The sequence below is a fragment of the Esox lucius genome, chromosome 12 (assembly GCF_011004845.1).
Source record: "Esox lucius isolate fEsoLuc1 chromosome 12, fEsoLuc1.pri, whole genome shotgun sequence".
In the NCBI taxonomy this organism is placed as follows: Eukaryota; Metazoa; Chordata; class Actinopteri; order Esociformes; family Esocidae; genus Esox; species Esox lucius.
Window position 1 is genome coordinate 13,995,028 of NC_047580.1, and position 13,984 is coordinate 14,009,011.

The 13,984-nt window shown below is 46.5% G+C and overlaps 1 protein-coding gene across 11 annotated transcripts in view; it reads right to left on the reverse strand.

The window, feature by feature from the left end:
- Nucleotides 1-13,984, reverse strand: part of agrn (agrin) — a 236,336-nt gene that overhangs the window by 78,769 nt on the left and 143,583 nt on the right. For all 11 annotated transcript variants that reach the window (XM_020051742.2, XM_020051741.2, XM_020051744.2 and 8 more), the window contains 2 exons: nt 3,974-4,198; nt 1,127-1,348 (listed from right to left, as the gene is read on the reverse strand). In XM_020051742.2, the coding sequence (XP_019907301.2) occupies nt 1,127-1,348; nt 3,974-4,198 (447 nt within the window). The remainder of the gene's footprint in view (nt 1-1,126; nt 1,349-3,973; nt 4,199-13,984) is intronic.

The window sequence follows — 13,984 nt, forward strand, 5'->3', positions numbered from 1 at the left end:
TGCAACTTAATTAAAGCAGCTCTTATCTGGATGCCATACATTTGAGGGACGTACAGTATGATGTCATGGTACAAGACCTAAAATCCTTTTCTACTGAATGAAATAAAGAAACTGGTCTTATGCATTTGCATATCAAATTCTATACTAGTGTCTATTTCAAACCTTTAAAAAACATTGTTATAACACACACACTAAGGTAAAAGGCTGATAGAGAATGGATTCCTTCGAACCTCATCCAGACTTAAAGAACTCAGAAGAGTACCCAGTGCTAACCGTGCAAATAAACAGAATTGTTAGGACGTTCCCCGAACTTCAGGAGGAGCTCTTCTCCTATTCACCCACCTCCTAGCAGGAAAATACATCCACATCTAGTCCACAAAACATACAGCCGAAACAGACATTGCAGAGAGGAAAGGGAGAATCGTTTTAGAGTACAACACCACCCCTGCCTGTAGTAGACAGCATCACACAATGAGACTGTCTGTAACTCAGTGGGGAGTCTCATGTGTGAGATGAGGTGAGAGCTCAGTGTATCTGTGTGTGTGTCTGTGTGTGTGTCTGCGTGTTTCTGTGTGTGTGTCTGTGTGTGTGTCTGCATGTGTGTTGGCGTGTGTGTCTGCATGGGTGTTGGCGTGTGTATCTGTGTGTGTCTGTGTGTGTGTCTGCGGGTGTTGGCGTGTGTATCTGTGTGTGTGTGTGTGTCGGCGTGTGTGTCTGCATGGGTGTTGGCGTGTGTATCTGTGTGTGTCTGTGTGTGTGTCTGCGGGTGTTGGCGTGTGTATCTGTGTGTGTGTGTGTGTCTGTGTGTGTGTCTGCGTGTGTATCTGCGTGTGTGTCTGCATGGGTGTTGGCGTGCGTATCTGTGTGTGTGTCGGCGTGTGTATCTGCGTGTGTATCTGTGTGTGTGTCGGCGTGTGTATCTGCGTGTGTGTCTGCATGTGTATCTACGCGTGTATCTGTGTGTGTGTCTGCGTATGTATCTGCGTGTGTGTCTGCATGTGTATCTGCGTGTGTATCTGTGTGTGTGTCAGCGTGTGTATCTGCGTGTGTATCTGTGCGTGTGTCGGCGTGTGTATCTGCGTGTGTGTCTGCATGTGTGTCGGCGTGTGCGAACCAGCCTGCTCACCTTGTTTCTTGCAGCGACCCGCATGGATCTTCCTGAGTTTGACGTCCTTCTGCATGGCCACCCGCCCCATGTGACACTCGCTGGCGTACGTCTGACCGTCACTAGCGCACAGCGGGTCGTTGGTGGGCGGGCAGGACGTGTCAGTAATGGCGACCACCTTGCGGCTGCGCGGCTCCACGGAGCACACAACGTTCAGTTTGTTCTCGCTGTCTTTGCACGGGTCTACGGACGGGGGAAAGAGACAGAGAGGCGTCAGGTGGAAGGACGCAGTGATCGTCGCCAGGGATATGGAAGACACAGGCCTGCTATCAACACGTGTTGCCCTAGAGAGGCCAAACGGAAAGCTGGGAAACTCTTAGATCTGAGGAGACAACAGGCTCCAAATAGATGGAGAAAGTTTGTTTCTGATTGGACGTGGTTCCGCTCCTCTCTGGGGGTTGCTGGGCCGGCGGCTGGCGCTGGCAGCCATATCAGTTGTAATCATAATGGGACCGGGGAGATGCTTATTGAAATAGAAGCTGCTAGCCACTGCAGCTTCGTCTCAGCTCTCTACCCTTCTCTTCTTCAGTAGATGTATGTACCGCTGCTCCGAATTCAAACTCTGCCAGGCTGAGAGCAAGTCATTCCAAACACCACAGAGGAGATTCAGTCCAAATGAGCACAGAGGGAAAGAGAGAAATGGATGAATGAATGGAGACTCGGATGAAACAAAGGGGAGAGACAAAGGGACAACAGTGGCTTGGCTTCTACCGTCCAGCTGGGCGGGCCCAGAACCAGAGCCGATGCCAGGACAACATGGCCAAGGTCATGGATTGTGGGCACTGTGTATATTAGCTGAATCTCACATGAGGATATGAAGCGCAGGACCGCGACCAGCTTGAGGGGTTTTATCGTAATGCGAGAACCATCCAACTCTAGTCAAATAATCCCCCTTCCAAAAACCATTACCTCCCATTAACAGATCAGAGCAGCTTCCAGAATTCCTGGCCTCCCAGCTAATTAGACATACAGACAGACAGTGGTGGCTCTACTAGCTAGGCCCAGATGTACCGATTTTATCTGAGCATACTTCTGTGCATATTGTTTTTAGTATTTAGAAACTGAAACTGACTTTTTTTATACACATTCTATTTCAGCAGTATTGGGACATTTGGTTTAACAGGTGTTTCTGGTTAGTCAGAGGAGTGTTTTGTCAATTTTTTTGCAATGTCTGGTCTTGTTTCTATGCTTTGCGTTTGCCTTTGGTCTTAAAACAGAGGCCAGGAGGAAGAAAGAGTTGTCAATGAAAACCAAGGAAGTTATTAGGAGGCTGAAAAATCTGTCAGAAACATAAAAGAATAAATAACTCAGGCTCACCAAAAACAACAATTTAGAACATTATTAAAAAGATAGGACACAAACTATCTGGAAAGAAAACATTCATAAAACAAACTGCTTGACCAATCAAAACACTCCCCAGAAGGTAGGCCTGGATGTGCCAGCCAATACCATCTACAAAAGACTTACAGGGTGAAGAAACCACTAGGTAACCTCAAAAATAGGATAGCTGGGTCCATTTTCTAATAAGATACATCGTGGATAGATGAGAAAAATATTACCAGAGAATAGGCACCAGACTGATTGTAAAAAGGGAACTGCCCAAGATCAACAGCATATCACCTCATCTGTGAAAAATGGTGGAGGTACTGTGTATGTAGTGTTATGGCTGGGATGTACGCCTGCAACTGGGATTGGCTCACTTATCTTCATGCAAGTTATTATAACAGCTAACGGCAGCAGATAAACTAACTCAGACGTTTTACAAAAACATATTTTCTGCAAAATCAAATGCTTTAAAATGTTTAGGACAGTGATTCCTTCTTCTGAAGATGAGACTTAAGCAAAAAAGTCCTCTAAACAATCTGCAGCCAACTGAAGACGGCTGCAGTATAGACCTATCGGAGCATCAAGAGAGAAAATATCCAGCATCTGGTGGGGTCAATGACTTCAGGCAGTTATTGCACGCAAAGGAATAAATGTGAACAATTATTAAACATACTGTAAGAACTTCATCTGGAAATGGAACTGGCCCAAAATGATTGATATCCTGAAAAACTCCTACAACGAATGCCGTTAACATCCCAAATCTAAAGTTTAGAGTATAGAGGCAAAATAAATAATGATTTAATCAAACAATCACATTTATTTATAAAGCCCATTTTACATCAGCAGTTGTCACAAAGTGCTTTTACAAAACACCCAGCCTGATTCATTGTCTCAATAATTATGTAGGGCTCTTTATTTACTATCCCACCTGCTTTCTCTCTCTCCCTCTCCCTCTCATATATATATATAAAACCACTAATCTGGCGCTGGCCAGACAGTCAAGGTTTGAACAGATTGTTTCAGGGAGATTTAGGGACCCGTCGGGCCAGATCTCCTGAGGACCCAGTCATTCCCTGGAGGATACAGCGACATGGAGCCTGGTTTCACCTGCATGAGCAAGATATTTATTAGAGCCATCCTCTGGAGGCCTAAACATTCATCTCCCTTTCCTTTTGAAGCATCTCAGGGTCTCATCACTTTTGGGCTCTTTCCTGCTTTCCCTCCCTGCAAATGCTCTGTCTCAAACTCAACGACTTTACAAACTTGGTGTCGTTTGCCAACAGTGAATAATCCACTCTGTGGGAAGAGTACTCAGCACAGACAAAAAAAAAACTAGTAACACGATGTCAGAGATAGATGACAATAAAGAGGGAGGTGAAGAGGGAGGAGGGTGAGAAAGAGGGGAAATGAGATCGAGGGGTGGAGGCAGCGAGAGTGAGACGCAGGGATAGGTAGCGAGAGAGACAGAGAGAGAGGGCTCACCACAGGATCCCTGGAATTGGAGGCGGATGTTCTTCTTGGTGTTGCAGGCTTTCTTGTGCAGCTCACAATCGTTGCGATAGTCCTGGCCGTCACTGCCACACACCACCTGCTCCGGCTTGCCTTCGCAGCTCAGCGGGCACATGCATTTTGCTGACTGGCCATCTGACGACTGGATGCAAGTGCTGCCGTAGCTGCAGGTCATTTCACTGCATGGGTCTTTCAAGGCTGGCGGATTCATACAACAAAAATGTAAATGTCAATTTTTTTGTGTTAATGTCAAGAATAGTCCACATTTACTGAACCATGAAGAAGGTATTTTATTGACTGTTGGTTGAAGATCCATTGAACACACTGTGGAGAACCCAAGAAAGCCACGGAGCTGGAATATCTAACCATAAGTAGAACAACAACGTAAGCAATGTAGCAATTCAAGTACAACATTGACAGCCCTGACTGAGGATTCACAGTCACAGCTGGCTGGCTCTACAAACAAGTTGCATTAATTTGAAGGAGGCTTTGCATTCACAATGCAATTTCAATTGCTATGCTTCGGCATGCTCTTCTTCTGGCAGCTGAGCAGACCTCCTGAATATTTCTGAAAATGAGAAAATCAGAAATCAGTATTTCCCTCTCGAGAACTTTGTTTCCAACCCTTTATTAAACAGCCGTGTCACTCCAGAGTGAGTCATTCTGCCCATGTGAGTGGGTGTAACTATAGATTTAGCAGACGTCTGCTACTGAAGGAGGTATTTTGGTATCTCATATGCTCGACAAAGGAGCACCATCAGATTACGATCAACGTTATTTCTTTGCGCCTCCCGATACATATTAATGACGGGCATTATAACAAACACTCGCAGAATGCAAGGCCCCGGGGAAGCGGAGTTCCTCTGAAAACTCTCATTTCCTATGCGATGCAACTTTCTGAATAATCTTTATCCATTTCCAATATCCCCATTTTGTTACAACACTTTGTCTATGAATTTCATTTTGCGATGGTTGCTACGTTCTATTAATCCAAGGATCCTTCAGCATACCCTTTTCTTGTTTTATCATCCCCCACAAAAACAGGAAGTCTCAATCCTGTATTTCAGTCCATGTTTGTTTTTAGAAGACAGCTCAGATTCTTTAGGTGGATCTTGGGCATTGGCAACAAGGAAGGTAGCATGCTCTCGTTGCCTTAATGAGAGCCTTGGATCTGGAAGAGACTGGGGAAGAGTGCTTTTGGTGTACTCCGGATGAAAGACTCACACATATCATTCGCTCATTCTAACATCCTGACACATTTCTTCCCTCTTTCTAACTCTGCTGCTGTCATATCGTTTCAAGCCACAGCGGAATGTCGTTAACGAATGGGTCTTTGTTTCAGTTCAATTTCGATGTGACAGTTCAAATGGAGCTGGCCAACTCCTGACAGTTATTACCAAGCTAAAGTTGACTAAACCTTATACTGTAGATGCAGACCCTCAAAGGGGTTTTGTTTACTTGTGCTTTGTCCTTATTAAATATAACTGACAGTAAAAACCCTACAAACCACAATATTTTCTACGTGCCATTTTTTGTGGGTGAAGAAAACCTAGCAGGAGAAAGCATGTTGCTGCCCATGTCTTGTCCAACCACTTCCCAGCATGCCTCTGTGTTTTCTTTGTGACAGTCAACAGAATTCTCCTTGCTGCTTGAACCCATTTAATAACAGTCTCCCCATTGTTGCGGGCGCCTTGAGAGGCTAGGAAGGAAGGGCCAGAAAGAAAAGAGGAGGAATTACCTTGATTTGAATGCTAAGGGGTACGTCCAGTTTCGGAGCAACGCACCTAACCACAGCTGTGCCGTTAGCACAGATAAGCCTTCCCTCTCAGACAGACAAAGAGCCAAATTGCCTGGGTGAATGTGACTGGTGTAACAAGCAGAACGTGCTGGCGAAAAAACGTCATGGATTTCCTGTCCGTATTTTCACATTAATATCATCTGAAAAGCTTGAGTAGTAGGAAGATACAAAAGTCACTGAGCTACCTTCTAAATTAGGATGCTAGTCACTGCCAATTAGTTGATCTTCCTGAGCCGCAAAGCTCTACTAAAGAGGTAGACACCAGAGAGGCTGGGGATTATAACGGGTTAAACAGGTAGTAAAGGAGAATAATACTGCAATGCCAAAGCAGTGACTTGAGCAAAAGAAGACATGAGTACAGAAGTGTGTAGTAAGAAGTGGTCAGAGAATACAGAATAAACAATAGAGAGGACAGGATGGTCAGAGAATAAAATATAAACAGTAGAGGACAGGATGGTCAGAGAATAAAATATAAACAGTAGAGGACAGGATGGTCAGGCAATGTAGTGGAGTTTTCTCCACACTGGGCCTGTCTGTCTGTCTGTCTGCGTGTCTGTCTGTTTACTCCTACTGCTCTGAACCGGGTTTATTAATGCTTCATTAGGGTCGGGGGGCTGTCAGGCGGCCCAGTGTGGGGGTGACGGCTTTCCTCAGCGGGGCACAACCCAGATGTGTGTGACGGGACGGTCTTCCCCGTGGAGATGCTGCTGATGGTGGTAGTTGCATGAAAAATGGGTGGGAGATTGGGCCAATCAAATCTGTGTGTGTTAAGGGGAGCAGCAGACTTCTCTAAACACTGTGTGTACCCCAAAGCAGGAGATGAACTAGACAATGAGAGAGACAGGAAGAGCAGGGGATTGCCACAGACAGAGAAAGGGAGAGACCATGGAGAAAAAAGGCGCTCAGACCCACAAAATCCATTTGGCCACCCAACCACAGACACAAGCACTAGCCTAATGCAAAAGCACAGCTCACTGCCTCTGTCTCACCCTCACGTATTCCCTGTACAGCCGTGGCCCAGTGCTTCTGTCTCACCCTCACATATTCCCTGTACAGCCCTGGCTCACTGCCTCTGTCTCACCCTCACGTATTCCCTGTACAGCCCTGGCTCACTGCCTCTGTCTCACCCTCACATATTCCCTGTACAGCCCTGGCTCACTGCCTCTGTCTCACCCTCACGTATTCCCAGTACAGCCGTGGCCCAGTGCCTCTGTCTCACCCTCACATATTCCCAGTACAGCCGTGGCCCAGTGCCTCTGTCTCACCCTCACGTATTCCCTGTACAGCCCTGGCTCACTGCCTCTGTCTCACCGTCACATATTCCCTGTACAGCCCTGGCTCACTGCCTCTGTCTCACCCTCACATATTCCCAGTACAGCCCTGGCTCAATGCCTCTGTCTCACCCTCACGTATTCCCTGTACAGCCCTGGCTCACTGCCTCTGTCTCACCGTCACATATTCCCTGTACAGCCCTGGCTCACTGCCTCTGTCTCACCCTCACATATTCCCAGTACAGCCCTGGCTCACTGCCTCTGTCTCACCCTCACGTATTCCCTGTACAGCCGTGGCCCACTGCCTCTCACCCTCACGTATTCTGCCGCCACTGTCTGACCAATAGCTGGGAGAGAATCTGCCCATTTGATGCAGTTCTTCAAAGAGCTTATTTGACTGCAGCTGTCTCTCTAGATCTCTTTTACCAGTTTTCGTGTTCCCCTTCAGCCTGGAAAATTTACACTATTCAGAAAAGGTCCAGGTTCCACCCAAAGACTGCGGAGTGGAACATTCTTCTCCTTCCTGTTGGCAGAAGAGCTTCCACATGAACAGTGATATCTGTCGTTGTCCTGGAGAGGGTGTCTGTGTGGGGTGGAGTCCGGTTGGTATGGATGGAATGCTCCTTAAAAAAGACATCTAGCCAGATTATTTTTTAAATATCTGGATTTGTCTTGTGGATGAAGGTACACCAATGCTGTCTGTAAAGAGTAGACAGATAGCAAGACAGCCAACTGATAGTGGCAGGGCATTAAAACTCGACTGTATTATTATTAACTCAGGTGACCCGACACAATGGGCAGTAGTGTGAACTGGGGTGTTTAATGCTGTGAACTTGCACAAGGGGTCAATGAGTAACCATCCCAGTGAATCATTTGCTAAATGTTTAGTTAATAACTATGAGCTTTTTACACCACAACAGTTTTATTTCGATTCATTTTGCAGTGTAAATGGCTGAAAATGTCAACTGTTGCACCTCACCTTCGCTGGTAACGTGGCACACCTTTTAGACAGACACTCCCCGCGGCCAGCGAACTCTAAAATGATTTCTATGTGCATTGGAATGGAATGACACAGCAAAGGGGTTCTGTAAGTCCTTCCAGCTCCGTAAAAAGAATTCCGAATAAAACTCATTGTTGGGAACGAAACCCTCTCACATAATTCTAGTATCACAAGGAACTGCACATGTACAATGGATCTGGGGAGCACCATGTTAGTTAGCAGGTAAACAACACTGTCAGTCTACACATCTTCCAGGTCAGCGGTCTGGCCAAAGCCCTGCACACGCATGTGCTGCACCTCACAGTTTCCTGTCACTAGCTTGAATTGAAAGCCGTATTTGCATATTGTTAAGGTTATTTAAATTAAATTGTTGTCGTGACAATTGTTGTGGTCTAAAGAGTCTCTATGTCTCTGCCGTACAAATACACACACACGCAGATAAAGCTCTTAAATCTACACTCCCTTCAGCCTCGTAATATAGTGCCTGTTCAACATGACTAGAATTCAATATACTGTATCAGCTGTGGTTTTGATAAGCCACTTCATTCTGTGAGTGGCAGCCCAGACGGGGGAGGAGGGCGAGGAGATAGCGGAGCGTACATCATAAAACCCGGTGTGGCAAAAAAAATACAACGAAAAAAACTAAAGTAAACAGGAAGCCAGGGTTCCGATAATGGCGAGCCAAATAAATGCAAATGCATGTTGATATCTGGCCCCATCTCTCTCCATTATGGCCTGGTTATTGGCTGAACTGAAAACAGAGCAGGGGACGGATACGGCATACTGACTGGAGAGGGGGGAAGGAAGGGTGATTCGGGAAGCACAGGGACCAGGTTTGTGTTGGTCTCCAAACCTACTGTATGCTGAGTGTCTCTTAACATGCATGGGGGGGGGGGGCTCTGTTTGTCTCTGTCTGAAGGATACGAGAAGGAAGGTTGTGAAATATAACAGGCCTGGCAGAAGTATGAAAGCAGACATCCTTCATCTGAAAAATAACAAAGCGGGCACCCCATCTGTGTTTTTGTAAAAGGTTGAGGGATGGGTCTGGAGACATGGAAGTGTGACGACGTTCCAAGGCAGTGCTATGAGATCCCAGCCTGACCATCCATGACATAAACCAGACAAGTTTTAACCACATCCTGACCATATACAGGGTTTGTTTACAACGCTGGAGGAAAACATGCTAATTCTGTGGGTTTTCATTTGAAGAAAACTAAACTCATGAGGCATTCTAAGTTATATTCTGCTAAAGAATCAGTGAATACATATAGTGCTTATGGAATGTATTCACACCAATGTCCAATTTTCCACATTTGGTTGTTTTATAGGCCTAATTAATAATTGAATAATAAATGCTATTTTGTGATCAATCTAGACATAATACCCCCAGAATGACAAAGCATTTTCTTTACATAAATATTCAAACCCTTTGCCATGACACTCCAAATTGAGCTCAGGTCCTGTTTCATCTGATCATCCTTGAGATGCCTCTAGATCCTGATTAGAGTTGATCTGTGGCATATTCAATTGATTAGACATGATTTACAGAAGCCCACACCTGTCTGTAAAAGCTCCCACGCATCACAGTGAAAGTCAGTGCAAAAAAACAAGCCCAAGTCCACGGAAGCCTCTGTAGAACGCCGAGAAAGAACTGTGTTGAGGCATTTAAACAGACAAGGTTATACAAAAACTGGTAGAGAATTTAAAGTAATCTGTACCTCTCTAGAGCATGGAGCCCAGATCTGTGAGGTGGCGGGAGAAACAGACAAAGAGAGGAGAAACACACAGGGATTTGTTTAAGAGGTTGACATGGTTCGGTACTGGAGGATGATAGGATGCAGGGAGTATTCCTTGCAGGCTGGGGATTGTGTGGTAGTGGCCCTGTGTGTACTTTGGTGTGTGTGTCCCTTTCTGTGTGTGTGTATTGGTCAATAATCCTCCTTTGGGATCAATGCTGAACATGAGTGAGACCCTGAAGGGGAATCAGACAGTATTTATTTTCTGACGTCCTCTATGCCCTGTCACCTCTTTCTGAGTTTCATCCCATCCCATTTCAGAGAGATAGAACAGAGAACCAGGGAGGAGAGAGACAGGGAGGAGAGAGCCAGGGAGGAGAGAGACAGGGAGGAGAGAGCCAGGGAGGAGAGAGCCAGGGAGGAGAGAGTCAGGGAGGAGAGAGTCAGGGAGGAGTGAGACAGGGAGGAGTGAGACAGGGAGGAGAGAGACAGGGAGGAGAGAGCCAGGGAGGAGAGAGACAGGGAGGAGAGAGACAGGGAGGAGAGAGCCAGGGAGGAGAGAGACAGGGAGGAGAGAGACAGGGAGGAGAGAGCCAGGGAGGAGAGAGTCAGGGAGGAGTGAGACAGGGAGGAGTGAGACAGGGAGGAGAGAGACATGGAGGAGAGAGACAGGGAGGAGAGAGACATGGAGGAGAGAGACAGGGAGGAGTGAGACAGGGAGGAGAGAGACAGGGAGGAGTGAGACAGGGAGGAGAGAGACAGAGAGGAGAGAGACAGGGAGGAGAGAGACAGAGAGGAGAGAGACAGGGAGGAGAGTGACAGAGAGGAGAGAGACAGGGAGGAGAGAGACAGGGAGGAGATAGACAGAGGAGAGAGACAGCAAGAGGGCATCAGCAATTAGCGACAGTAGAGCCGTGAAGCAGAGACGCAGATGATGAGGCGGAATGAGAGGACTAGATCCCAAATTATTGGGCGAGTGTGTGTCTCGAGAGGTCTCTTACTTGTCTCCAAGAGGGAAATCTAGCTAATGAGTGTGGTTTGATGGTTAGACAGAGGTCCCTCCGTAGGTTGAGGAGATGAAAGCGAATAAACTATCTCACACTGGGTCTCCAGCACCGCTCCACGTCTCTATTGCCATGGCAATGACGAGTGACGCCCATGCTCCTGAGTAACAAACAACCTGTTGGATGAAAGTCTGCAGTTTGTCTTCAAATGAAGACTTATAGAAAACCTTTGGCATTTCTTATGAGATGGTTGTGTGAGGGCTGCTTCTGAGATGGTTGTGTGAGGGCTGCTTCTGAGATGGTTGTGTGAGGGCTGCTTCTGAGATGGTTTTGTGAGGGCTGCTTATGAGATGGTTACATGTGGGCTGCTTCTGAGATGGTTACATGAGGGCTGTTTCTGAGATGGTTGTGTGAGGGCTGCTTATGAGATGGTTGTGTGAGGGCTGCTTATGAGATGGTTGTGTGAGGGCTGCTTATGAGATGGTTGTGTGTGGGCTGCTTCTGAGATGGTTGTGTGAGGGCTGCTTCTGAGATGGTTGTGTGAGGGCTGCAGTGCTCCTTTTTAGCTTCCAATTCATTACAGGTTAGAAAGAGGCTGATATAACCTCAATGGAAGCAGAATCAAGTGAGGTGCCACCAATACAGTTACTAGCTTTACTAGTTTACAGTCAATAAGAAGGAAACAATACAATACATTGATTTTAACATACAGTATTTAACACTTTACAGAGGGACAGCGGCAAACAGGAAGATAGATGGGTGGAAAGATGGACAGTTCTTTTCTGACTGACTGCCTTGTTTATTCCAAATGTGGGGTGAGATTGAGTAGTACTGAGGAGGACTTTCTTCATCGCTGGAGGGAGTGAAGTCGTGTCTGTTGGCGCTAGAGAGATAAGACAGGAAGGCCTTTCAAACAGCCAGTCAGGCATGCTGCCCTCCAGATACCCACAGAGACAGAAGGAGAAGGGAGGGAGGGGGAGGAGAACAGAGGAGGAAAGGAGGGAGAAGAGAAAAAAAGGATGTGATGACTGAAAACTGTGATGAAAACTGTGATGAGGACTGTGATGAGGACTATGATGAGGACTATGATGAGGACTGTGATGAGGACTATGATGAGGACTGTGATGAGGACTGTGATGAGGACTATGATGAGGACTATGATGAGGACTGTGATGAGGACTATGATGAGGACTGTGATGAGGACTGTGATGAGGACTATGATGAGGACTATGATGAGGACTGTGATGAGGACTGTGATGAGGACTGTGATGAGGACTGTAATGAGGACTATGATGAGGACTGTAATGAGGACTATGATGAGGACTATGATGAGCACTTTGATGAGGACTGTGATGAGGACTGTGATGAGGACTGTGATGAGGACTATGATGAGGACTGTGATGAGGACTGTGATGAGGACTGTGATGAGGACTGTGATGAGGACTGTGATGAGGACTATGATGAGGACTGTGATGAGGACTGTGATGAGGACTGTAATGAGGACTATGATGAGGACTATGATGAGCACTTTGATGAGGACTATGATGAGGAAAACGGGAAGCAAGGGAAGTGACGGAAAGTAAGTAATTTCCTTGTCATGCAAATGCATGTTTTCCATGCCAGTAAGCACCTCTGAAATGAAATAAACACAGCAGGGGTACGTGACAGGACAAGGAAAAGAAGTAATTCAATGACCAGAGTATGAGACGGCAGGGCTTGTACCCCCTCCCCAACACACAAACGCAATTGATCTTCCCCATCGATCTGTGCCCAGCTGAGTGCCCCCACCTTTCGCCCTCCCACCACTACCTTCCCGCCCAAAAAAACTCCAGGTTCCACAAGACTGGACTCTCTGGAATGAGTTCTGAGGCACAGGCACTCGCTAGGAACCCCCCACCCCCAACCCCCCCACCCCCCACCCCCCCCGACTCCGCCACAGCGCACCCGTCGAGGGACAAAGTGTTTACTCCTCTCTCTGCATCGGTTCCAAGTTCAATATTAGGGGAGCTAACACGGCCTGTGCTCTACTGGACGCCTGCAAACACACACAGCCCCAACTTCGCTTCATGTTCTACTGAACCAGAACCCTGGTTAAGGGCTTGCTGCCTCCTGTCCTCTCCTTTCTACCACATCTGGCTCTTCTCTTCCCTGTCAGAATTCCATCAATCTTCAGGGTTGGGGACTGATTTGATCGTCCTGCTCCCACTCGGACAAACTGGCATTCTGTCAAACTCCTGCAAGAACTGATCCCACACCCTACTGATCCCACACCCTACTGATCCCTCACCATACTGATCCCTCACCCTACTGATCCCTCACCATACTGATCCCTCACCATACTGATCCCACATCATTCTGATCCCTCACCATACTGATCCCACATCATAGTGATCCCACATCATAGTGATCCCTCGCCATACTGATCCCACATCATACTGATCCCACATCATTCTGATCCCTCGCCATACTGATCCCACACCATAGTGATCCCTCACCATAGTGATCCCACACCATAGTGATCCCACACCATAGTCATCCCACACCATACTGATTGCACACCATACTGATTGCACATCATACTGATTGCACACCATACTGATTCCACACCATAGTGATCCCAAACCATAGTCATCCCACACCATACTGATTGCACACCATACTTATCCCTCACCATACTGATTCCACACCATACTTATCCCTCACCATACTGATTCCACACCATACTGATCCCACACCATACTGATCCCACACCATACTGATTCCCTACCATACTGATCCCACACCATACTGATCCCACACCATACTGATCCCAGACCATACTGTAATCACTGGATATTATTTTGATGTCTCACAGGTTGGGTAAACATAAATTAACTAACCCAGAGTTTAGTATATATAGTCTAGTCACAGATTATCAGTTCAGTAAATATAGTCTAATCATAGATCATCAGTTTAGTATACCCAGTCTAGTCATAGATAATCAGTTTAGTATACCCAGTCTAGTCATAGATAATCAGTTTAGTATACTCAGTCTAGTCATAGATTATCAGTTTAGTATACCCAGTCTATTCATAAATTATCAGTTTAGTTTTCCCAGTCTTGTCATAGATTATCAGTTTAGTATACCCAGTCTATTCATAGATTATCAGTTTAGTTTTCCCAGTCTAGTCATAGA